Here is a 27978-nt window from a genome sequence, read left to right on the forward strand (position 1 = left end):
AAACAATGAAACTACATAGACAAAAACGAACATATCAACTGGCTGATGCAATATTACCTTTCTGACGTAAAATTTAAAAAATCAATAGCTGCTTAATTTTTTTTTCTTGTTGTATGTAATTTCGTTTTTTACACATAAATTTAGGTAAAATTATGTAAACATCGGGTACACTCGCAATTTGTTTTAGTTTAAATATTTATAGATGTTAATCAACTTGAAAGCTATGTAGTTTTTTTTACAGTGCAAGCTTTTTAACAGGTGTCAAAGCAAAAAAAGAGGAACTCCATTTATTAGACTCATCCTTGATAATGATAATAATAATGTATTTTTTAGCAATTAAAAATTAATTACATAATCATAAGCAAAAAATAAATAAAAATAAGCAACTACATGTAATTTGAAATGGAAAAAAATGATAAATGGTATATAACAATGAAGCATCAAATTTAATTAACAATTAATTAAACATTAAATCAATATGGCTAATGTTTTTTTTTTACTTTACGGAATCGATTGTTTATAAATGTTTTTGAAACATTTCAAATTGTTTTACTTCGTTGATTTTTGCTGTTTTCGCAACTCTCCCTGGAATCCGTGCCGCTAGAACTGCACCAGATAGCGTGCCAGGATGCCTTCAAAAGTGGGCCACATTTGAACGGTGAGATAAAAATGCATAAAAGGTTGAACTTTTTTTTTACTCAACGCTTCCTTCGCTTCTCTGCAATGAAAAGCTCGTTCCAAATGCAGCAAGAAGAGCAAGAAAAAAAATCTAGGACATCACGCCCGGTACGATGCACCCTATCGGTTTGGCTGGCTGTGTGCGTGATGGAAGGACTTTTGGGACCATTACTTCCTGCCACGGGATTATAACGTAAAGGTATCACAATATTTACACAGATTTGCATTGTTCGATGCGTGGCGTGACTAAGCGAATATTAGACAATGATTAAGGATGCTTACTTTTTATTGTTGGAGTTTTTTTTGTGAAAATCATCGAAAATTTTTATCGAGCTTACCTGAAACGATAACGAGAGGAAAAAAGTCGCAATTAGTGAAAGTGTAATAACTAGAATGGTCGGTGCTTATCGATAAAGGCTCATATCCCAAAACCCTGTTTGATATTCGAAACAACCTTAATTAGGCAAATTACCACTTTGGCGCGTCCGAGGGCAAAACTGTCGGCGCCAATTAAGGAAGGCCCCCGAAATCGACTCCCGTTTCCCGTTTTCTTTATTTGAGTAATTGAAAACCGCAACCGAAGAGCTGAAGATGGGTTCTTTCTTCGCAAAAGTTTCAACCGGACTAAAGTGCGGACAGCAGCAGCGCATATAATTAGCATCGGGCAGTAACAGGACACGCGTCCTCCTTAACTTCTAGAGTTGAGCAAGTCAGGAAGGCAGGAACAACCATATGTTCCACGACGAACGATTCGATGCGGTGATCCGTAATTTATCGTTCACGCCTCGAAGGATTTGGAAGGAGGCTCATTCGTTGTGGAAGGTGGAGGAGTGTTGAGCGTTTGGTGTTGAATGTTATTGAATATTAAAAAATAGTGTTACGGTTATGATCTGGAGCGTGTAGACTTTGTTTAGTTTTATGAGGGGTGGAATATGAATTTCAATGTTTGAATAACATTTGTATGCATTTTTAGAGAAAATACTGCTTGAATTTTAACATAATTACTTCATCCCAAGATAAAGTGAACTCTAACTTAGCTAACTAATAAAACGGTCCAAAGTTTGTCCGGATTTCACATAATGCAGTGACAAAAAAATTGATAAGGGGCATAAAAATCGTAAGGTAAAACAAAGTTGGTTGGACAAAACGATACATAAAAAGTTAAATAAAAAAAATGTTACTATCACTTACAAGTCAATGACAGTAGGCAAAAAATAAAATAAATAAAAAAAACGTAACCACCATCGCCAGGGTTAGATTAGACTCCCATCAATGGCATGAAACAACCGCAATCGAAACGCACAAATAAAAACCACTTTCCAGCTCTCATTTCACCCATCCCGTACGGCAGTTATTGGGCTTTTATTTAGATCTATATTTAAATAACTCACCAAGTAAAAAAAAAACTCCAACTCACCTTTTTGTAGTGATGTCGCCAGCTGATAAAATTTCATAAAATATGTAAATAAGTTTCATCTCTCTCTAAAACCAAACTCGATCACCGCGAAATAACGCACCAAATCATCTCCCGTTTAAACCAAATGAAAAAATGATTATTCAAATTCCCAAATCAAATAGAGGGATGCTTCAACCGGGACGACCCCCTGTCGCACAAGAGAGCTGTCACTATTTGGGACGTTTTTTTTCTCATTCCGTCCTCCCAAACAAAACTAGAATTTCTGTTTATCTCCCTATATTTTACCTCTTTTGTTTTCACGCTTTAAACTGCTCTCGAAACGCCCGAAGTCGAACTGGAATCATTTCAGCTCAATTGACATTAGGAAAACAATACCAAAAGGACTCTTGTCCTTGTTTTTATTTTAATGATGGTGAGGTCAGGCAAACAGAAACGAGTTTAGAGCGATCGAACGCACTTTTTGAAAGTTACCGTTAATTCTACACAATACGGAAAACCGATATTTGTTCTAGGTTTCGATGCACGGAATAAATTAATAGCAATTAAATGTTTTTTTTTCAAACTATCTTGTAAGAAGCAATCGGGCCACCCCTGACGATTTGAATCGATTTCAACCCCTTTCTTCAAACGGATCCTTTCGGGTGGTGAGAGGCACCCGACCGTGTAGAACTATAAAAAGTGTAAGAAAACGGAATTAAATTGCGGTTAAATTGCTTACAATGCTGTTAATTTGATGGTATGTGCCTTCTTGGGGGCGATCGAAATCGAGTGTGGCACAAATGAGATGCTTCCGGAGTTTGAGGGGTCACGCGATTGGCTAACTTGAATGTGTCTAAAACCAACCACTAGTGTCTTAGAGTTTTTAGTGCCCACGGGATTCGAACCGACGACCTCTGGATTGTGAGTCAAACGCCCGTTACGAATGACCCAAATTTGTCTATGAACTGCTAAAACAAACTTAAACATTTCTACATATATACAAAAATAATAATCATAACACAACTACTTCAACTCAGGTTAAAACGTGCCGAACAATTTAGCATAGACGCCCTTGTTTCCATAGCGTTAATAATGGTATTGTGGTATCCTAGATTATGTGTGTAACGAGTGGGACAGACAGTTGTGATTGGTAAACGGGATTATGCGTGTAAGTGAGGAGAGTCAGTCTGGGTGTGAAGGTGAATAAAGATGGAGCGTGGGTTCCTCGAAGGTGAATCAAATATCGATTGTTTTATTAAGTATAAACTATAGAATATCACATTGGCGATCCTGCCATGATATTTTTGTAAAGTTTTGTGGTTTTGTGAAACTGGCTGTGTGTTTAGTGAAGGAAAAAGCGAAAAATTTGTTTTGTTTTGGTGCGGAAGTTTTCTGTTGTTTTCTTTGTTTTTCAGTTGTTGCTGCTGCAGTTTCCAACCTGCGTGGAGTGCGGTCGCCGCAACTACAATCGGTTGCAGGGAGGAAAAGATGAACGGGTAGCTGGAAGTCGCGGATTTGTGATTGAAATGCTACGAGTTTGCACAATCAAAGAAGGAGTGAGAATATGTGAGTAGAGTGAAATAATAAAATAAAACATGTGCGTCAACAAGGATCTACGATTTTGACAACCAAAAGCAAACAGCGCTAAATACAGGGTTGGCTCGAGGAGCTGTCACAAGTCTCGTACAGAATTTACAACGCATTGTACAGATATTTCGCAAACTGTAAATGCAGCAGCAATTGGGTACTAAAGCCCTATGTCATTTTTTATGTACAACGGTAAAAAACACGATCAAAAACCATTTCTGATCACTTTTTTTCATTTTAATGCAAAAAAAAAATAATGACAAGACAACATTTTTTTGATGGATCAACTGTGGTCCCCTTGGAACGAGCTGTCAAGTAGGAACTTTTCTGTCAAGAAGGACCGCGAGGTTAATTTTTCAAAATTGATTTAAAAATCCATTTTAAACTCTATGTGGTCGTACAAAGGGTCATTGTACTCAGAAAAATAAGCTTTATCGTTGTAAACAATAATATCACGAATCTAAGCTTCATTTTAGGACCCAATTTAGGGTAATTTCTATAAATGATTTTATGAGATTGGAATCGGTTTAGAAGTTGTTTTGAGTTTTATTTACTGCCGGAAAAGGAGAAGTGGTTATGGCAGAATTCGTCTGTATTTGAAATAGTTTCCTGAAATCAGTCATTGAATTCGTGAGGCGCTGTACCTGCTTAATCTTTCAAAAAGGGTAAACAATGGTAGTTTTTTTTAGGAAAACTATTGGAGATTAATATTTTAACTTTTAATAGTTGCTTATATAGAGCTGTATCGAATGGGGTATAATAATGAATGTTGTTGGTCTAGGTTCATTTTCAGTCGACCCCGTTTGCATTCCTTGCGATTTGGAAGAAGGGGTCAGTTTGAGCCTAAATGATGTTGAGTCGATGAGTTATTTCAGGTGTAGGGGTCGCCTCCCTGTCATGGATATTCAGAGTAAGAATAGTTGAACAAATGGAAGTGGATATTGTTTTGCTAATTCAGAGAAAGGTGGGCTATGACATCAGCTGATTTTTCATTAGTATTAGTTGGACTGTGCAGGATGACAAAAGGCTTATGTGGCTTGAAGCTGGGTTGAAAGAGATGAAAATGTGCACAGTTTTAAGATTGTATGAATTTGCAAAGGATCTTTAAATAAAGGTTTTAAACCGGAAACTGGTAGCAAAATAAGAAAGCTTTTCAGTTGAATAAGTTTTATAAAGTTAGCGTTTACTTCTATTTAAGCTTCAATTATAATAGTCAAAAGAATAGTTTAAAGACCCTTTTGGGTCATTTGTAGAAGAAACAATAGTCGAACTTTACAAGGAAGGAGAAAACAATCGATGTAGAATGGATTAAATTGTCAACAAGGTGAACCTGTCGTAAGATGAATGTTTTGGTTGTCAAATCATGTCGGATTCAAGGCTTTAAAATGGAAGTTTTATTGAATGTTTAATATTTGTTTGGAATCATCTGAAATGGTTTAATTAGAGAGTCGGTTTCTTTTGGGTTCCGTTTCCGTGAGTTGTATTAAAAAGGACTTGACATGGTGGAAGTAGCTAGGAAAGGTTGAGTCGGGTTCAGCCCATGACCAACAAGTAAAAAAAAAAAAGAGTAAGACCAGCTATTGAAGAGAAGAGTATAATTAAAGTTGAGTCGGGTTAAGCCCATGACCAACCGGTAACAGAAAAAGTTTAAGGAATGGTTGAGTCGGGTTCAGCCCATGACCAAAAAGTAAAAAAAAAGAGTAAGACCAGCTATTGAAGAGAAGAGTATGATTAAAGTTGAGTCGGGTTAAGCCCATGACCAACCGGTAACAGAAAAATTTTAAGGAATGGTTGAGTCGGGTTCAGCCCATGACCAACAAGTAAAGAAAAAAAAAGAGTAAGACCAGCTATTGAAGAGAGGAGTATGGTTAAAGTTGAGTCGGGTTAAGCCCATGACCAACCGGTAAAAGAAAGGAGGATTTAGCAATGGATGAGTTGGGTTAAGCCCATGGCCAATTATTGAAAGGGAATTTTTGGGAAGGTTGAGTCGGGTTAAGCCCAGGACCAACCAGTGAAAAAACATTCTAGGAGAAGTTGAAGAATGATGAGTCAGGTCTATGGCCAACGATTGGAAAAAGGGAGTTAGGTACAAGTTGAGTCGGGATAAGCCAATGACCATCCGAAAAAAGGAAATATTAAGGAAAGACTGTTTTAGGTTAAGCCCATGGCAAATCATTGAAAGGGAGAAAGTTTGGGAAAGGGTTGAGTCGGGTTAAGCCTATGACCAACCATTATAAGAGTTAAAGTTTAAGGAAGTTTTGAATTGGGTTGGGGCCATTACCAACAATTGAAATAATGGGCCATTTTGAGAGGAGTTGAGTCGGGTCAACCCATGGTCGAGTCCATGGCCAACTGATGTTCAACAGTATGGTTCTGGTCCGAAGAGTCAGAGAATAAAGCTTTCTAGGCCCAGTGGAAAAAAATAATAATTTATCCCAAAAATGACGAACTTCTGTTTGCTGGCATATAAGGCGGTCAGCAAAAAAAAAAAAAAAAAACAGCTAGAAGTCGCCTAACATAAAACAAAAACTCTTGCTTGAAAGGGATAGCAAACCTGATGCGAACAAATAGCTGCCATGTAAACATATTTTGAATGTGTTGGTAGGTTTCTGACTTGAAAGCCTTATTACTTAGCTATAGAGTTATCTACGTGCGCATGTATTGCGTGTTTGTACACGAAGGATTTTTAGGTTAAAATTTGTACCCGCCAGCAAAAACAAATGGTAAGCTAGTGTGCGTGAGATCGGGCTTAGATAGCTCTATATCCTTGGGCAGGCGGATAGGAGGCGAGTCACTGTCAGTGTGCAGGAGAGAGAACTCGTATTAAAGCGTGGATAATGAGACTGAAGGTTTGCAGCCCATGTACAACTACAAATTAAATTAGAAGGGGTTTTTGCGATCAAGGCCAACTACCATTAATATAGATAACTAGAATGAAAGAAGAAGTAGCATCGGGTAAGACCCGCAATAGGGACGTGATGTTATATCGTGCTGTTATCTGGGTTTTTAGTGGAAAAGTGCTGAGTCATCGTCTAAAAAAAAGACGGCGTCCTATCTCCCCCATTAAAATGAAGTCGATAAAGTAGTCGGTTTCAATGGAGGAAAAGTGGAAAACATGGTCTAAAAATAGCGACGCCATCCCCTATAAACTATTAATAAAGGGAGTTTTTAGCAAAAGTAGAGTTGAACAATTGGTAATAAAGATTTGTAGGGTTATGTTCTAAGGAGTTTCAGAAGGCTGAGTCAAGCACAGGCCATGGTCAGTTTAAAAGAGAGTGAGTTCCACAAAGTTGAGCCAGGATGGCCTCTTAAAAGGAAGATCTAGAGGGGTTGAGTAGGATAGAGTCAGTTGACTTGTGTTTGGTTTTTGAGTTTTCAAATTTAGAAATAGGAAGACGAATATGAAGTTAAAACATATGAAGTTAAAACATTGTTTATTACATAGCTTAGTATTCATGATGGAAGGAAGTAGTCGATTGGGAGGAGTTAGGATGTTCTGGCAGGTTTTATAGATCGATTAAAGAACAAGAGCCATTGTTTGAAACATTCAATGAATCAGAGCATTTTAGTATTTTGGAAAATATGTCAACTTTGAATATAATTATGGATTCATTTTCTAATGTACTGTATACACAATTGTTTACAACAGAGTTTGATTGTTTTTCGCTATCGGTTTGTAGCAGGATTGGGTCCGTAAGCTCGACAATGTTGGAATAAGAAGACAACAACTTCCTTAGTTGCTGTGCTACCTTAAGATTTATATTTTATTTGACGGGTGTTGCATACTCGTGTTTTTGCGAATAGGAAAAAGGTAACTGTGTAAAAGAAATGGATTGTGTTGAATTTCAATTGTTTTATAACTGATTTAGGTAGTTAATACAGATCTAGAATTTTTTACATAGATTTTTGGTATCTCGTTGAAATTAGAATCTGAGGATTTGTTATTCGCTTGACAGTTGACGAATGAAATGGATATTATTAGTAATGGTCTACTTGCATAAACATAAGGAATGTAGAATTTGTAAAGTTCATGATTGTTTTGGTTTGTACTAGAGTTTGTATGAATGATTTAAAATGGTTTTGGTATTGTGTTTTTTTTTTGTGAATTTGTATTAGGTTAATAGTGTGAGATTGGCAAAACTGAAATGTTGAGAGGAGCAGTCTTAAAATTGTGCGATGATGATTTGTGAATACCAAAAGGTGGTTACATTGGAGACAGCTTTGAATTTTTTTTGACAATTTTTAAGTAAATGGCGTGAGTTTCAATTCGTTTCCATGCTACTGAGGAGTGGTGTACGGAAAGTTACAGAAGAGAAATGAAGGAAGAAAAGTTACTCAACCTCTTTGTGTATATTTATGTGGTTTCCCAGTCAAAGAGTTGACTATATGTGACATTTAGAGATATCTTCTAGACATACCTCGAAATGGAGTAATGAATGATAACTTGAGATCTGATATCTCGTGGGCATTAATATCGTTAAAATTGTTTGTTGCATTTTTCCTCGTACTTTTCTGTTTTTTTTGCTTATTTTTTCAGGTGCGGTGGAGGAAAATGGAAGGATACACAGCCTAAAGGAAATCCGTTGATTTGCTTCTAATAAGATCAGATGCTAGAACGAGGACTGTAACGATGCCTGACTGCAGAAAGAGTTACGTTACTTCTATGCACTTGTCCTTATTCCTTGAAGGGGAGGATGTGGTATCCTAGATTATGTGTGTAACGAGTGGGACAGACAGTTGTGATTGGTAAACGGGATTATGCGTGTAAGTGAGGAGAGTCAGTCTGGGTGTGAAGGTGAATAAAGATGGAGCGTGGGTTCCTCGAAGGTGAATCAAATATCGATTGTTTTATTAAGTATAAACTATAGAATATCACAGGTATAAAGAGCAATTCTCTACAAAATCGACCAATTTCGACAATTTTATTTTTTGTATTTTTTTTAATTTTGTACAGGCCTTCCCTACGACCAAAGAAGCTATTTTGTATCATCATCAAACACGTCTCCATACAATTTTGACAGCTGTCCAGATGAAAATGGTATGTAAATGGTACGTAAATATTCGAAAATCTGTGAAGTTTAAATGAATATTCTGATGTCTTCGGCAATTGCTGAGGATTTGTTTTTATTAAAAAAAAGGTACATGGAAATTTGCCGATTATTTAATCAACTTTTTTTTCACAAAAACTCAATTTCCCAAAATACGTATTTTTTCGAGATTTTTTGATATGAAAACATTTAAACATTAAATATTACGTCTTTTCAAAATGTTAGTCTTGATTAAAAAAAATGAAAATATTTTTTCGATGAGATCGGAAAATCACACCAATTTTCCTGTTTGTTTTCTTTAAGGGGTTTTAGTTTTTTAGTTTTTTTTAATCTGTTTTCATGGCATTAAAAATATATATTTGAAACCATTATCAAAATAAATTTGAAGACATTTGGTTGTATAATTGCCGAGATATAGCTATATTAAGGCAGCAGTTTCAAAAAACGGGTGCCACGATATCTCCACACTGCTTTGACCAAATCGGCTCAAAATTTTGGTGGAGCCTCGTTGTGTGCATGACGAAGCCCGATTTTCAAAAAGTTTATTTAAAAAAAAAAAAGATAAAAATGTTTTAATGTTTTTCATATAAAAAATTGCCGGTTTTTGATTTTTGTATTTTTTTTTTAATGCTAAATTTCAAAATCGCGCTTCGTCATGCACACGGGATATGTCTTGCAAGTCTTCACCTCAAATTTCAGCCAATTTGGTCCATCCCATCTCGAGATATCGTGGCACCCGTAAATCAACTCGGCGTTCAGAGAAAAACGCTCACAAAGTTTGACAGTTCGCTTTGCGCATGGCAAAATTTCGAGCGTAAATCGACTTTTACTCAGTTTAATCATGAAATATCTTCATGATACTTTCAGGAGTGATTGAAAATCATCTTTTAAGTGGATTTAATAAATTTTCTAAAATATGAAATTTTTTATATTCGACATGTCGCTATATCTCAGCAACCAGTCCCTTAGACAATTTTTTAAGCAAATTTGCTGAATTAAAAAAAATATATATATATATATATTTTCAGGAATCATGGACACTATGTCAAATTCTCAAAAAAAAACAGAATTTTTCAGACAAAATTTAACTTTGAATGGATATAATTCGAAAACGCAAAACAAGTTCTTCTAAAAGAGGAGTTAGATTGGATGCATGTGTGGCCCTTTATCTAAAAAAAATGTTAAGTACATTTCGATTGCAAATTGGTTTTTACAAAAAGATGAGGTAACACAATTTTAAGTAGAAAACATCATTTTTTCACAAAAATCACAGAAAAAAAATCATAACTTGTTTGCATAATTTTGGTCCATACTTCTAAATGGCTTTAAAGATGCGGGGGTGTGTCCCCTAAAACATATCCCGAGCAGACGGAAATAACTTGGGAATAACATTTTTTGATATTTGAAAATACTAGGCCAATAACATTTTACGTTATTTATAACAAAATTTGTTATTCGTCGTTATGATTTTTTTTTGTTATTGGAATGTTATTGTAATAACAGACTAATAACATTTTTAGTTATCCTTCGAACAAATCTTTGCTATTAATTTTTGTTATTTTAACAACTAATCCGATCATCCCAATAACAGTTGGAGTTATTCTTCCATAACAAAAAATGTTATTTCAAAGTTGTTTTGGCTTTCAACCAATACCAGACCAATAACAAATTTTGTTATGATAACATAAACCGTTATTAAACCATTATGCAGAAATGGATTTTTCAGGAAGATTCCATAAATTTTTTTTTTATTTTAACAGAATTTGTTATTGAAATGGCATGAATTTTGTTATTACCGTCTACCCGGGATAAAAAATAACAAATTCAGATTTTGGAAAATTGAGTTGTTGTGAAAAAAAGTTAATTCAAAAATCAAACAAAAATCCGTGTACCAAATGAGCATGAGCATGAGCATGGTTGACTGCCAATGAGATGCTACTCCGTTATTGACAGATCAGCTGAAGTTAAACAATGAATCAAAAATGATCAGTGGGAGCCAACCATCTGTTCACTGTTTAACCTCTGAAGATCTCTACTTTATTAGTCAATACCGGCGCCCTCCCAAGAAGCCTGCAGTTCAACGAAAGGGAGGAATGTTAGTCCGATAGTTGAAGTTGCAGACTCATCAAGCACACAGTTTTTCGCTATATACTTGTTGATACCGCTTGAGACCGTTGAATCCACAGCATCTCCTTCAAGCATCACGTGATTATTATTTTTTTGGGTTAGTAGGATAAGGTATTGGCTTTTCGATGCCTCCCGAGCTACGATGCTATGGGGAGGACTTTCATAACAGACCCGTCGGCGAGCCTTCCGAGCAACGATGCTATGGGAAGGTCTTTTTGGTTAACACACAAAGTCACTCACACACAATTATTTCACTCCACTATTAATTAATCCAAAATGTCAGTGCGTCTTTCGATCATTATAAAGAAATGGCTTTTTCACTATAAAAAATAAAACCTTATTCAAAAAATTATACACAATTTACCCGACGCCGTGCCTTCCGATCAACGATGATATAAGAAGGGCTTTGAAAATCACAAAACAATTAATTAAGTCAAACAAAAATCCGTGTACCAAATCAATCAAAAAAATCCTTGAATAGTTACAAATTTTAGAATAATTACGTACCATTTTTGTATGAATAGCTGCCAAAATTGTATGGAGGTTTGTACGGGTGAGTCAATGAGCCAAAATGGCTTCTTTGGTGATAGGAATGGCCCCCACAAAGTTTAGGCCAAATCGAAAAATACAAAAAAATAGTCGAAATCGGCCGATTTCGAAGAGAATTGCTCAATTGACTTACCTCTTTTTCGATGTAATTTTACATCAATGCGTAAAATTACACTTAAAAACATGTAAATAAACACATTTTTAAAGGTTAAATTGCATTTTCATTGTGTATATCTAAAAAGTAGACATTTTTAGTTCACTTAAATTATAAAAATTGAAATTAATCGAAAGGGGTAAGGTAAATATTTTACAGAAATCTAAGTTAATTTATTTGATTGTAGCCTTTTTATGAGTAGGCTTGATTATAACCTACAATTTTGGAAAAGACACAATATCAAATCAAAAATCTCTTCAAAATTTCCATATTCCTTTTTATGGAAACTATAAACAGATGCTTTTATTCCTTGATGGTCCCAACCAGAGAGTCGTCTATACCAAGTTTAGACAGAACACCAAATAAAACACAAAAATTCTAGCTTTCTATAGGCTTAAACCCCACTCTTTTATGCAGTCCCGAATAACCTTTCAACCAAAAGAACAAACCCACCTCTCAACCGTTTCGCAACATTTCAATTTTAATTAAAAATCCCTCAAAAAATCTGCACGCATTTCTCAAAGAGCCCCTCAAGGAGCCACTTCACTTCGGCGTGACATGCTGGCTGTGATTTCGAGTGTACCTTCCCAGTGCTGGCAGTGGTGGCGGCCTTGTTGTTCCGGGTGTTCAGGCTCTCAAGTGGCGAGGTTGCCGCCACTGCTGGTTGACAAAAATCTGCCTTTGAGAGGAAACCTTTCTTTCCAGGCACACATCAAACGCGCGCATAATCGGTCCTCGTCCTCCTGTGAAGTTGGTGTTTCTCTCAAGAGGGTGGAAAGTCTTCAAAGGCATGACTATGCTGCAGCAGCTTTGACGATTTCTTGACTTTCAGCTCATTGGCAACAGGGTTCGGCTCCATTCGAAATAGATCGAAAGGAAATTTCTCTCTGTTATCATGAAAGGAAGCTTCAAGCTTTGCAATTTATGCACTCGTCTTGTATTCTCTTCGTGGCACAAAGAAGAAGTCACCGAACGAGGAATGAATGGATGGCAGTGCGCAAGCAGATGACGAGATCCTTTTACCTTAATTTAAGGCGAAATCCCCCGAAAAAAAAGAAGGATATATTCCAAAGAAAGCCAAATCCTTCAGCTGATGGTGCAATTTCGATGCAATTGTCTCTCACCCATCATCGTCGTCATAAGGTGCGGCAGTTGTTGCAGTTTCTTCTACCTCGTAGTCGTACCCATAAATAATGAGAGGAAGCTGCGTTTTTGATCCTCTGTACCCGTGCATAGCAGATGATGCCCGTAATTATTTTCTTGAGGTGTTGTCCCTGTCTGGTTTTTCGGAGTTTTTGCATATACACAACATCTTTAGTCCTTGTTTTCCGAAAAATGAGACCGACGAGTTACGTGCACATAAATTACAATTAACGAGAGGATCGGGCTGGCATTTTGGGTGAAGAAGTTGTTTTGCGAAAATCCTCCGTTTGATGTCCAGCTCGAGAGGGCTTTGAACTAGGAAAGTGGGCATTTAGGGAAGCAATTTATGCGCAGGAAATAATGGACACGATCTTATTTATGAGTATGAAATGTACTGTTTGAAGTATTTCAAGTACATGCAGATGAACAGTTACAGCTCTGGACAGAGATAATAAATTGTGATAGCTATGGGAACAGTTCTTCTTTTGTGAGAAAAATACGGTAAAAATGAAATAAATTTGGTCTTAGTTTGAATTTTTTAGAACATAATACTTTAAACATGCGCACAGCTTATATTTATCGTATTTTTTATTTGGCGAAAATTCTGTGACCAAAAATGGGCAATTCACCGCCAGCTCACACGAAATCGGAAAAAGTTGCCCCGATTCCTCTTCGATTTGCATGAAATGTTATCCTTAGGGGTAATGTTTGTCCCTGATCACGAATCCAAGGTCCGTTTTATGATATCTCGTGATGGAGAGGCGGTATGACCCCTTCCATATTTCAACATTTGAAAAAAGAGGTGTTTTCAACAATTTACAGCCTGAAACGGTGATGAGATGGAATTGGACGCCCGATTCGATGGCGTACTTAACATTTAAAAAAACATATTTTTTATCAAAAATAAAAACACTCATTTTTTCTAACTCTGCCATTTTCCGTTACTCAATTGTAAAAAAATAAAACAAGTCATTTTAAAGGGTTACATACATGCAAAAATTCAAAAAATTATTATTTCAGAAAATTTAATAAATCCACTAAAAATATGATTTTCAATCACTCCTGAAAGTTTCATAAAGATATTTCATGATTAAACTGAGTAAGAGACGATTTACGTTAAAAATTTTGCCATGCGCAAAGCGAACTGTCGAACTTTGTGAGCGTTTTTCTCTGAACTCCGAGTTGATTTACGGGTGCCACGATATCTCGAGATGGGATGGACCAAATTGGCTGAAATTTGGGGTGAAGACTCTTAAGACATATTCCGTGTGCATGACGAAGCCCGATTTTGAAGTTTTGCTTTTTAAAAATCTACAAAAATCTTAAACTGGCGATTTTTTATATGAAAAACATAAACATATTTTTATCTTTTTTCAAACATTTTTTTGAAAATCGGGCTTCGTCATGCACACAGGACCGGTTTAACGAGGCTTCACCAAAATTTTGAGCCGATTTGGTCAAAGCAGTGTGGAGATATCGTGGCACCCGTTTTTTGAAACTGCTAACTTAAAATGGCTATATCTCGGCAATGATACAACCAAATATCTTCAAATTTATTTTGATATTAGTTGAAAATGTGTATTTTAATGCCCTTCAGGGTTGTTAAAATATCAAAATATCAGCTCTCAGCAACTACAATTATCCCGCCTGAATATTCATGCCTCAAATATAACTGCTCTTCTCTCTTCATTGAAACTCTCAGCGCCGAACATAGCCGAACACGTTTTCGTGTTTACCCACTCGCGATTGACATTTTCCTTTTCTCTCTCATTCCCGCTTCCACGATCGTCCTACCGCAACAGCGTTTAACCACAAAAGCCGCCACAAAACCAATTTCGCAAACGCAGTTTAACGAGACGTCATGCGTGGTCGGCTTCTAATCGCCATCCTGCGTTCTCTCATTGCAGTTTTCGGAGAGATTGAGAGACTCAGCGGTGAGAGCGCATAGTCCAGGAAAAGGGGAAGAGTGATAGAGAGAGAATGACATCGCTGGGAATCACGAGACACAAGAAGAGATCTCACAAGCTATCGTGACGGCCGCTATACTCTCGGATATTTTTGGTGCAGAGATAATCTATTGATAGCTTTTTTATCACTCATTTGCAACACTGATGCCCTTACAACATTATTAAAAAAGTTTAAGTGCGTGCCCAAACCAACCTCTTACATTATGTAACCCCTTAAGGGAAATTTAATGTACTTTTTCAAATCAACATTAACCCAGAAGGGTGATTTTTTCATTAAGTACATTTTTTTGAATTTTAGGCTTTCGTGAAACTTTCTTTTAAGTCGTAGACAATTACAAAAAAATTAATATGTATTAATTTTCTTATTATTTTTTTAAAGACATATTCTTGGTATCGATTAATTATGCTTTCACGCAATTTCCCTAAAATTTAAGACATTGAAAAAATATTTTAAGGCGTGATATTTGAGAGTAACATTTTTTTTCGTAAAAATAATGGTAAAAATAAAGGTTTTATCATACACAGAAAAAAAATGATGGTAATATTCATCAGGAAATGGTGACAGATTTTGTGGCAAAATAAATGATAAATTTTACCCCAAAAAATGATGAATTTTCATCAGTTTTTGATGAATATTCATCAGGTTCACATTTTTACACATTTTTTTTATGTAATATTACACAAATAAAGAGGTAATATTCAACCTACCAAATTTTCAACATTCCAAAATTCAACTTTTTTTTCTGTGTACTAAATGATTTTCAGGTTTATAAATGACTTCGTTTGAAAGTTTTTTCATGGCACAAAAAAAAAAAATGATTCAAATTGTACGTACATCACATTTGATCATGGTAACCAAACAATTTTAAACAAACTCTCTTTATTACTTTGGCAGTAAGGGTTTAATATATTTTTTAAACAAAATAACTCCAGTAGTTATATAAAAACACAGCAAAAAAAGTTGAATTTTGGAATGTTGAAAATTTTGTTGGTTGAATATTACTCATTTTTTGAGTAATATTTCTCAAAAAATGTGTAAAAATGTGTACCTGATGAATATTCATCAGAAACTGATGAAAATTCATCAATTCCTAATGTTATATTACCCATTTTTTCCGCCACAAAATCTGTCACCATTTCCTGATGAATATTACCATATTTTTTTCTGTGAAGCATACCTTCATTGTAGTAAATCATTTTCATTATGCAAGATCTTTTTTTAGTTGCTTCAGAAATTAACATCATCAGACGTAAATGTTGGTATCAAAATTTCTGATAATCTGATAAATGAACTAATCAATGAATATAATTGAACAAAATTATGTTGAGTTTTTGCATTTAATATTTTTTCAGAGAATTTTCCAAGAAAATGTTTCAAAAATGTATGCTTCCCCTTGAATTTCGGGAATTCCTAGAAATTTTTTTTTTCTCTGGAAATCCCGGGAATTTAGACGCTCTATTTAAAATGCTGCCATTTTGCCACAAAAACGTCATTTTGTTTGAAAAAAACGTATTTTATAGCAAACATAAAAATTTCACTTAAAACATTATAACATAATTTTTGATGAAATTTATAACAGAGCGATATGTCCTTGTTGTTTCTGTAAAATGTGGTCGGTTTACAAATCCTCGCTGCGGTTAATACAACGCAGTAGAACTGGCCGCTTCAATTTTTTATAATACATTTACGTGTGTTCTCGGATGTATTGCAATTATTAATATTGATTAGAAAAGTGCTTGGTGCGTAATTTTACCCTTAGACTTTCTGCGTCTATATTAGATTAGATTAGATAAGGTTATGTTAATACTTTTCTTGAAAAGGTAAACCAATTTTAAGATGAAGCCACTACAAAAGTTATATTTTTAATTTTTATTTATTTTCCAATGTCTTTATTTCAGAAATATTCAATGATTTTGGGCAAACTTTAAGTGGCTTTAATTTGAAAATGGCCAAGTTTATTCGATTTTGAATCAAAAAATAATGTTATTCATTTCTTTTGGTGACTTTTTTTTTTTCAGAAAATCAAAAATGTTTAATTTGGTGGCCAATTTTTGCCACTCTTGCTCTATAGCTAATACACTTTTTGTCCATGTCCGATTTTCGTGGAGCATTGCCAAAGACTAAGGGGATTTAAAAGAAGTGCATTTTATTTATTATTCATCTTGCCTCAACGAGTTCAATAGAATGAAGGTTGTCAACTGTTTAGTCTCAAATAAAAATAAATCATATGTTTTATAATGGAAACCTATCAGACATTGTTTATTTATTACGAATTTATAAGATCATATCCAGACCATCAATTACCCAAAATAAAAAAAATATCATAATCAAAGTTAAAAAGTGCAATATTATTATAAGTTTTTTTGTTTTTATTTTCGGCAGGGTGGTGCAACAAAATTCCCTGACAATTTCAGGCTTTTCCTGACTTTTCCAGAAATCAACACTTTGCCGTTTTTCCCTTTTAGATGATTGGAGTGTTACATTTGATTTAAACACTCATTTTCGTACGCTCAATTGATTCAAATCATAACGAGCTATGATTTGAGCAGAAGCTCACATGCGCGACATTCTGACCTTACCTAATAAAAGATTTATAATATATAACATATAACATTGATAACGTTTTGTTTTGTGTTTCAATGTTGCGACTATCAAGGTTCAGTTAAGTCTATGTATTGAAAGAGTCGCTTGAGGTTGGAAATATTTCAGTTTGATTGCAGAAGTCTTACGAATATGAAGGAAATTTTAATTTGCTCACTCTTGGTGTTGGGAATTGTTGCGGATGAAGTGATATTTGAAGTTCCGAATTTCAAGGTTTATTTTGGAGTGTTTTATTTTTAAATTTCAATATCTAAATGAGTGTAATTGAGCAGGCAAACTGGCATGGCGCCAATCTACACTGTACCACGAGGGGCTCCTCACTAGTTACGGTGACATCGCTGGAGAAGCATGAGGCGTTGGTCAAATTTTTGGAAAAATCCGACAAAAAATACAGCAATCAAGGGTACCGATTCTGGATTGGAGCTAGCAGTCTGCCCGATGGAGAGAACTTTGTGTGGCAGTCAACGGGAAGCAGATTGTCGTTCACCAAGTGGAACTTGGGAGAGCCCAACAACGCTGGTGGGGTCGAACAGTGCGTCGAGATCATACACTGCCCCGGGTGCAATCGCATCTGGGATTGGAACGATATGAAGTGCAGCTTGAAATCGTATTTCGTTTGTGAAACAGTTGATGATTCGAATATTAGGCAGTTTTAGTATGAAGTAAAGGTTAGTTTAAAACTAAACTTCAAATAGAGAACTACAGAAACAGTAAACTGTGAGAAATCTTCCAAGCTCTCGAACCCACTCATAAATTCCATCGATTGCATTCAAAGTCCTCCTGACAGTTATTGCTTAATTTCCTCTCCGTCCAATACCCAATCTCCTCCCCCAATTCTTCCGCAAACGGCAAGGATCCCTTCTGGCCAAGGCTGCGCCCGACTGACCCACATCTGCCAGAGTCCGTCCGTTTGTCCGTCCAATATCCTTGGAAGAACCGAAATCGATGCGAATCAAATTAGTTCTGGGCCCCGGAATTTCTTCGGTTCAATGTGCCTTATGCAAGCAGCTCGAAAGTCATAAATTGGCGAGCTGCTGCCATAACCAATTTTTGATTGAACTGGCCAACTCTCTTCGGGGGGAGAGATTGAATCCTTGCCAGAATTTGGCGCAATCTGCGTCATCTGTTTCCGGGAAGGACAGCAAAAAATTGGGGCAGCTTTATTAAAAATTTCTAGACAGGACAAACGGAAAAGATTCTGCAAAGTCAAACACTTTTTCGAGTGTCGCATGAATATAAATGAAACGAAAACAATTTTTCGAGGACCCTCTCCAGGACACGTCACTCTGGGACGAGTCCTTCTGATGGATTGATGGACGACGCAACGGGGTGTGTGTGTGTTTTGCACTGTCCCGTCAATTAATTTTACCATTTTTGCACAAAAGAGGACAATGCTGTTCCTATTTCAGGACCAGAGTCCTTGACCGACAATGGTTTTTGGACCAGATGAGCAATTTTTCACCGCATCACTGTTATTTTTTTGTTCGGGAGATAAAAGTCACTTTTCAGGAGTGGCCACTTTCAAGGGCTTCCGTGAAATTGATTAATGATACCACACGGCGTACCCAGCGGCGGGATATCATGTAATGAGGACATATTAATTCCCTCCCATGATAATGGCACCAACAATAGTCGACCAGACCACCGAGGACCGATATCTTGAGACCGTTGCAGAAGCCGGTTCGTTCACGATGTCCTCTTTTCAACCTTCAACGCGCGCAGATGTTCCCGCTTAACCGTGTGCAATTTCGCATAAAATTTTCGAAAAGTATTATCATTATCGATGAAAAGGCAGCTTGGCCGACACGGCGAAAAATGTTTTCGGTAATATTTCACAAAAACCGTTATCACAAGAATTATCCCCCTTTAGGAATCTCAAGATCCATCTGATTTACGATTCTGTTTGCGTTTGAAAATTATCTAAATGCTTTTCTATAAGCACCCATCCATCAAAATTTGGTCCCCAGAAAGATTCGCGAAAACGTTGTTTTTTTTGCTTAGAGCTGTCACATTTGCAGCCGTCATGTGCGCGAAATTGTTTACCGTTTTTTTTTGTTCGCTGAATATCCGTATCCTTGCGGGATCTGACACTGTTTTTTTCTTTCTCCTCCGTGCAAATGTAACCGCACATATATCGTAATGTGCGGAGTGTGAGTGGAGTAAGTTTCGCCAATGTTAAAGGTGTCCTTCAGCGGAATTGTGCCGTTTTTTTACGTTCGTGTTGAATATGGAATATCCTGGCTTGAAACACCTGGTGCTTGAAAACTTGCAGTTTTCAGTTTCAGTAATTTTGTTAAAAATGCTTTGAAATTTTCATTTCTAAAACTCATTTTTAATAATGAAGAAGAAAAAACATGATTTTAAGCCATGGTCTATTTGAGGCTGAGTTAAGGTTCATTCAAATATTACGTAACATATTTAGAGGGAGATGGGATGATGACTTTGTTACGATCCTTACATTGGAATAATCAGTTTTTAGTTCTTCGTAATTTTTGAATGAAGCTGTAGACCATTTAAACTATGGTTTGAGGTCTTCGTCACTCGGCACTGGTTAGAGTCAATCTGTTGTCCAAAATCCCTGCCATTCAGTCAAGTAATATCAAAATGTTAATAAACAGTTGTCTCTCATCATCAGAATATAAAGAAATTTACAAAAATGACTCAAATTCAACTCGCAGTATTTCCAAATGTTAGTCGTTAATCGTGTACTGTTTTTTGGCAGAAAAGTGAAACCTTTAGTGAAATGTTTAGAACTCTTTTAACACCTAAACTCGAGCAAAAGGGGGAATTCCCATACAAATTGCCCCATTTTCTCGCACTTGGGAGTTTAAGTGTTCAAGGAAGGTTCAGTCAACATAAAAACATTTTCCAGTTGTTTTGTTGGTTTTCAATGAGAAATTACAAGGTATTTAATTTTATTGAATCGTTGGTTTTTAACTATTCAACATTCGTTTCGAAATAAATCAATCATTATTACAAAAAATATGAATTTCTTTACTTTGTAATTCCAATTTTTGTAGACAGTCAAAAGGTGTTCAAATTAGATTTTAAGGGAAATCCTAATATCTTTGGCAGGATAAAGATTTGGTAATATTTTTAAATAATTTTACTATTTTATCATTCAATCTTCGAAAATGACTTTTATAAACAGTAATTAAACGTCAAAGTGCTGATGTTCCAATTGTAGGTGCTCGAGGAATTGATATTAATTCTATTTATATTCAAACGATTGAAAATATATACTTTAATTTATAAACTATACGTGCAAATGAGTTTAAACCCGATTCAGATTTTCAGGTTAAGATTATTCTAAAACAAAATAACTCTACACTGAACTTTTTTTTTAATATAGAGATAGTTATTAAAAAAATGTTTAGCTTCTATCTTCATTTTAATTTTTTTGAATTGTTTGCATATCAACTTATCTTAATATTTTTTGATTTAGATGAAACTTTGTCTATACATTCCTTTTGTGAAAAAAAGTTTTTTTGCATCATTATTTTTTCCACACAAGTCTCCATACTATTTTGAGGTTTGGTCATGCAAAATGGTATGTAAATGTATGAAAATCGGTATCTTGAGATGGATTATGTGATTGATTTGGTGTCTTCGGAAAAGTTGTAGGTTTTAAGGACTTTTCAGAAAAATAGGTACACGATTTTTTTATTTACCGATTTTTTTTAAATGTTCTAGGGGACTTTAAAATACACCTATCGAGCCAAAGTGAGTGAAAGTGCAAAATCTGATTGAGGAGTTATGATTTTTTTTAAATAGTATTTTTTGGACAACACCGAAAATCCGGACATTTTTTTTACAATCATTTTAAACAATAAAATGAAAATATTTTAAAAAATATTAAATTTACTAAAATATGAAGCATGGAAAACAATTTTTTTTAAATATATTTTCAAATGATACGCTTAATTTTAAAATTTAAAAGAAATCATTGAAAAGATCAGAAAATTCCGCAAAAGTTTCAATTTTTAACTTTGAAAATCGGACCATTAAAGTTTCCGAGATATCGTCAGTGGAAAATTACTAGCTGATCAGGTGACACTTGAAGAAATCCATTATCATCGATTCGAAATCTTGGTGAGGCTATATCTCAGAAATGAATAAGTTCCAGAGTTCCAGAAAGAAAATAATCGAAAATTTGCTCAACCATTAAAAAAAAATAAATCAGGGGTTTAGCTCTCAAAAAAAAAAAAAAAAACTATAAGTAGCTTTAACTGGAAAACGATACAATTTAAAAAAAAGAAAAAAATTGGAAGTTATTTTTTATTTGCGAATTTCATTCGGCTTTAAAAATAGTGCGTCCATCCCGGGAATTCCCGGGACAAAAATCCCGGGATTTTCCTTAAACCGGGAATTCCCGAATCCCGGGATTTTTGATATTTTGTCCCGGGAATTCCCGAAATTGAATAAAAATCATTTTTTGGTCAGGAAACTCAGGTTTGGTTGTGGAAATAGATGAACAGTTGAATACTTAGTATTCGATAACATTTTTAAAGCATTAGCAAATTTGTATTCGGCATATATCAACTTTTATTTGGCTTATAAGGGAAAATTATTAAAATTTTAGCGCTTTAAATATTATTCATTAAATTTTATTTATTTTTTCAATATTTACGTTTAATGATGATTTTAAACTTGAAAAATTCATATTTTATTATTTTTCTTCAAACATCGGCATCTGGAGCAATTTACGACAACAGTAACGAATTAAGACAGCATAATGTTCTGATATTTTTTTAATTAACGAAACAAATTAGTACACAAATTTTCAAATTTATTGCTCTCAAAAATCCTGTACCTATTCAGACTGCAGTCCCGATTTCCCCCAGTTGGCGGTAGTGACTAAAAGATAGTTTGTAAAATGTTTTATATAAAACATGTAGTTATGTTTCATATAAAAAATAAAATTCTAAACTTTTCTAAAATTTTACATTGGATGGATTCGTTTTATTTGTTATCGTTTCTTGTTTTTTTTAAAGTTTCAATGATTTTTTTTGCTTTTGTAGTCATTTCATATAAAAAAATAACGATATATATTAATAAGAATTTTGTGATTATTATTATGAAATAATTTGAATCACATTGGATTAAAAAATTACTCACCACACATAACCTTCGGACGCCTAGAAATGAGCAGAAACTTGCAACAGAGACCACAAAAGACCCGGGGGTCGTTAAAGTGGATTGCTTTGCTTTTTTTGGATTAAAAATTATGATTCATTAAAAATCCAAAGACTAATAAAAAAAAACATTTTTTACATTTTTTAAACTAATTAAAAACTGCTGTTTTTGTTCAGATTGAAGTAAAGATTATCACCAATTAACAGTATTGAGCTAATTCTATGATTGTAAGCTTGAAAAAGATAACAAATTTAATGAAAACATAGATTTTAGGACTGTTTAAAAAATTTCCCGGGAATTTTCGGGATTTGAAAAATATTTTTTCCGTTTCCCGGGAAATTCAAAACCCGGGAAAATTGGACGCCCTATTTAATAGTAGTTTATGCAACAAGTTGCAAAAAGAGGATTTTTTTAGCACGAGTCGTACATTTATCCAACGAGGTTCACCGAGTTGGATAAATACGAAGAGTGCTGAAAAAATCAAGTTTTGCAACGAGTTCCATACAACAGTTTTTGCAATTCCAAAAAACACACACTGAGTGAAATTTTATGTCAAATTTTCATGTATTTTGTCAATAAATCGTTGAAATCAAAAAAATGTTAAAAAGTGTTACTTTTCGAAACAAGTGCTGAAAAGTTCATCTTTTCAGCACCCATTTGAGTGCTGAAAAGTAGAACTTTTCAGCATTTATTTTGAAAAGTGTTGCTATTCGATTCTGTTATTTTTGGTACAGAAAAGTAGGCTATTTCGTCGTTCAAGAATGACAGAAAAAGTAAGTAGTTTCACGACGGAATTGCAAAAAAATGATTTTTAATATTTTTTCTGTGGGGATTTTTGGTATCATTTAAACCAGATTCACGCACTTTGGCACAAAAGATGTCTTTTTTAGTCCTCTAAAACATATAAAAAATCGACAATTTTGGGAATTCAACTTTAAGTCATAAAAAAGTAAAATATAAAATATGTCCTTTCTTATATCCATGCGACATTGCCAAAGACACTAAATTCATCAGAAATTCCGTTTTCACGATACAGAATCTGGAATATTAACTTTTAAATAATTCTGAATTTCCTCAACATTACAAGTTCAAATTTCCCCAAAATCTACCAGACAGGCATCCCTTTCCCTCATTCAAAATCCCAACCCGATGACTCATCGTCCCCGAATTCAACCCACTTGACTTGTCTGCCCCAATCCAACCAAATGACGACGCTAGAGAAGAGAGAGAGAACCAGATTTTCCCCAACCCCATCACAACCCCCACCCACATACCCAAAACAACTCAAAGTGCGACACACACACACTCCCAAAACCATCCTCGTCATTCGCACTCGCTGCTCGTTTGAACGACTCTCCCCCTTAAAACACATGGCACCGGAAAATGCTTTCACGTTTTCCCCGACCGTTAATGAGCAATGATGAGGGCGGACTAATCCTGGATTCGCGCCACCTCGTAAGACTGTATCAAACGCTCGAGTTAGGAATTTAATTACGTTTCTCCCTTAAGGACTTAGTCGCGCGTCTGATTGACAAATGAATTCGCGATAAGAATTCAATTACGGTAGTTGCTTCCGCTAGCGGCGATTCCGGTGGAATAGATTATCTCCCGGGGGTTGAAAAAGGGAACTTGCTTATTGGAAGGGGATGATTTTTAGCTGTTGAAAGGGAAGAGGTTTGAGTTTAAGGAGCAGCGAAAAAAGCGCCTCTAGTTGTCAACCAACGAATTATAGAGCTAAGAGCAAAAATACAATTTAGATCGTTTTCGAACTCCGAATGCCCGTCGAGTTAGCCGAGTCTTAAAGTCGAGACTCAAACCATTAGCGAAGACACCGTTCGCCCTCTGGCGAACAGCCAACAGCAAATTAGCTGAAAGCTTGAAAGCTAGTACGAAAAGCTATCGAAACGATAAGACCGTTAAAAACGATCAAACTCGTCGACCAGCTGATTTTACAAACATTCTTTCACCAATACACTCGCAAACGAAAGTTGCAGGAAAAAGTTGAAATTTCATGAAATTACCCGTTGAGTGGGGGAGTTGAGGAGACCTGCGGAGAAAGAATCGTACAGTTGTAATGGTTTGCCAATGCGTTCTGTTTCGCGTCCGTAATAAAATTCCGTTGGTTTGAGAGAGAAAACAAAACTTTGCGCTCTTTGCTTGCTTTTACTTCTCTTTCGACGGCCTGATCTGAATTCTAATGAGCAGTTGAGGGTAGCTTCAGAAGTGGGGATTGGGGGAAGGCTTCCCCTCACCTCATCGAAGCGATTAATGGGCTAACAATTTATTCGCGGTATTTATGGGGGATTGGGGCATGTTTTCCGCCGGCTGTGAATGACTGGCCGAAAGGGGGGAAGGGAAGGGAGGATGAGTTGGCAAAGATTTACTACTGGCAAGGGGATGATTTCAATATTTCCCCTTTGCCTAATTGGGCGAGCTTGATGGATGGTGGGGCGCCAAGGTGGGAGCGATAGTGCGGAAAAACGGCACTTTTGGAAGGCAAGGTTGCCAGATAATGGATAGTTTAACCCTTTCAGGCCTGAATTTTCAAAAAAATATTTTTGTTAATCAATGATGGGAAAACAATTGTTTTGACCGTACGAAAATTTGATGTCAGTAAACGCTTCAGTTTCGTTGAGGTATGATAGATTTGGACTCCCTGAACACGCTCCAGTCGACAGAATTGAATTTTAGTGGTATCTCCTTTATTAAGAATAAATGTATAAATTTAGGGTATAATTGCTCTGGGATCATTCTAAGAAACCAAGCGTCTCCATTGAATTTCTCTTTCCCATAATGATACTATGGAGGCGCCTAGCTTCTTAGCACGGAATCATATCATTTGTACTCGAAAAATACAACTTTATTTTATCGCAAGAAATTCACAAAATATTAATTTTATCGAATGGAGCGAGTTCTGGAAACCCAAATCTATCATACCTTAACGAAACTGAAGCGTTTTCTTACATCAACATAAAAAAATGTCAAGTTGTGCTATTTAGTTTTGCCTTCCTCACTGAGGTAAGGCTATAATCCTGCTCTAAAAATGAACTTTTTATTAAAAGCTCGAAGACCCACCTTCATATATACATATCGACTCAGAATCGAAAACTGAACAAATGTCTGTGTGTGTGTATGTGTGTGTGTGTGTGTATGTATGTATGTGTTCAAAAATCTTGCCAAGTTTTCTCAGCACTGGCTGACCCGATTTTGATCGAACCAGTTGCATTCGACTTGGTTTAGGGTCCCATACATCGCTATTGAATTGTTTGAAGTTTCGATAAGTAGTTCAAAAGTTATGTATAAAAATGTGTTTTCACATATATCCGAATCTCAATTATATGCATGTAAACGATGTCCGGATCCGTCAACCGACCCATCGTTGGTTAGGTAATCAAGAGACCTTTCCAACGAGCCCACAACATCGAAGATCTGGCAACCCTGTCTCGAGTTATGACCACTTAAGTGATATTTATGTACTTTTTTGAAGCCGGATCTCACTTAAATGCATGTAAACGATGTCCGGATCCATCATCCGACACATCATTGGTTAGATAATCAAGAGACCTTTCCAACGAGTCCACATAATTGAAGATCTGGCAACCCTATCTAGAGTTATGACCACTTAAGTGATATTTATGTGCTTTTTTGAAGCCGGATCTCACTTAAATGTATGTAAACGATGTCCAGATCCATCATCCGACCGATCATTAGTTAGGTAATCTATAGAACTTTCCAACGAATCCACATAATTGAAAATCTGGCAACCCTGTCGCGAGTTATGACCACTTAAGTGATATTAATGTACTTTTTTGAAGCCTAATCTCACTTAAATGCATGTAAACGATGTCCGGATCCATCATCCGACACATCATTGGTTAGATAATCAAGAGACCTTTCCAACGAGTCCACATAATTGAAGATCTGGCAACCCTATCTAGAGTTATGACCACTTAAGTGATATTTATGTGCTTTTTTGAAGCCGGATCTCACTTAAATGTATGTAAACGATGTCCAGATCCATCATCCGACCGATCATTAGTTAGGTAATCTATAGACCTTTCCAACGAGTCCACATAATTGAAAATCTGGCAACCCTGTCGCGAGTTATGACCACATAAGTGATATTTATGTACTTTTTTGAAGCCGGATCTCACTTAAATGCATGTAAACGATGTCCGGATCCATCATCCGACCCATCATTGGTTAGGTAATCGAGAGACCTTTCCAACGAGTCCACATAATTGAAGATCTGGCAACCCTGCCTCGAGTTATGACCACTTAAGTGATATTTATGTACTTTTTTGAAGCCGGATCTCACTTAAATGCATGTAAACGATGTCCGGATCCATCATCCGGCCCATCATTGGTTAGATAATCAAGAGACCTTTCCAACGAGTCCACAACATTGAAGATCTGGCAACCCTGTCTCGAGTTATGACCACTTAAGTGATATTTATGTACTTTTTTGAAGCCTTTGGATCTTACTTAAATGTATGTAAACGATGTTCGGCACCAACATCCGACCCATCGTTGGTTAGGTAATCAAGAGATCTTTCGAACGAGTCTACATTATTGAAATTCTGGCAACCCTGTCTCGAGTTATGACAACTTAAGTTATATCTGTGTACTTATTTTTCTGGACCTAAAAAAATAGCTGAAATATGTGTCCAAACCACTCATATTACCCATTGTTGGTAAAAAGTGAGGAAGGCATCAACCACATAGGTGGATTAAGTTAGTTTTTCAAGAAACTTTCACTTTCATGAAATATAGATAAAACGAAATACATTTTTTTTTTATAAATTGATAGGGTAAAGGACTAAAAAACCAATAAAGTCCTTTACGACAAAGTCATTTTCTAAAACCACGCATTTTTTTTTTAATTCAAGAAATTACGATTTTTTTAAATCTAATGACTTTGGACTAAGTCCATGCCAAAATAAGCCATTTTTCATCATTATTTTTTTCATACAATTCTCCATACTGAAATGATAGAAACGAGTATGTGGATCTTGAGAAGAAATTTTCCAATCGCTTTGGTGTCTTTGGCAAAGTTGAAGGTTATGATAAGATATAAATACCCGGAAAAATACCGATTGTTTTTAATAGTTCACTGTTTATGAAATAAAATTGAACTCAAAGGATACTTATTTATTAATTTACGAGATTGATTAGTATATTTAACCCGGTTTTAGTTTTTTAACTGAGCTTTTCGCAAAAAAAAAAAAGTAAAAACAAATCGTAGGAAGAAATTTATTTTATTATGCAAAATCTGCAATATTTTGATAAAAAGGCTTCGTTTTCAAGTTACAGGCATTTTTATGGGTCTATACTAGCCATATTTGATTTTTTTTGGCTAAAATTTTGTGCTCATTTAGTGCTATTTAGTGCCCTATACCTCACATTTAATGCCATTATAGTTTCCATACTAATTGCCATACACAATTTGAAATACAAGCCAACTGACACACGTCGCCATTATGTTTTTTTTGTGCTAAAATTTAGTGCTCATTTAGTGCTATTTAGTGCCCTCATATTTTTCATACAAGATGCCGTACTAAGTTCAAAAGTCAGATTTCACAAGTCACCAT

The 27978-nt window shown here is 35.5% G+C and overlaps 2 protein-coding genes across 3 annotated transcripts in view; one reads left to right on the forward strand and one right to left on the reverse strand.

Annotated features, from left to right (window-relative positions):
- Positions 1 to 27978, reverse strand: part of LOC120426649 (centaurin-gamma-1A) — a 245349-nt gene that overhangs the window by 130579 nt on the left and 86792 nt on the right. The window lies entirely within an intron of this gene.
- Positions 17166 to 18076, forward strand: LOC120426653 (lectin subunit alpha-like). Its single transcript, XM_039591447.2, has 2 exons — positions 17166 to 17464; positions 17524 to 18076. Exons 1-2 carry the CDS (start codon positions 17384 to 17386, stop codon positions 17905 to 17907), a joined length of 465 nt encoding a protein of 154 aa, XP_039447381.1. The 5' UTR covers positions 17166 to 17383; the 3' UTR covers positions 17908 to 18076.

Source organism: Culex pipiens, chromosome 2, assembly GCF_016801865.2.
Source record: "Culex pipiens pallens isolate TS chromosome 2, TS_CPP_V2, whole genome shotgun sequence".
NCBI lineage: Eukaryota > Metazoa > Arthropoda > Insecta > Diptera > Culicidae > Culex > Culex pipiens.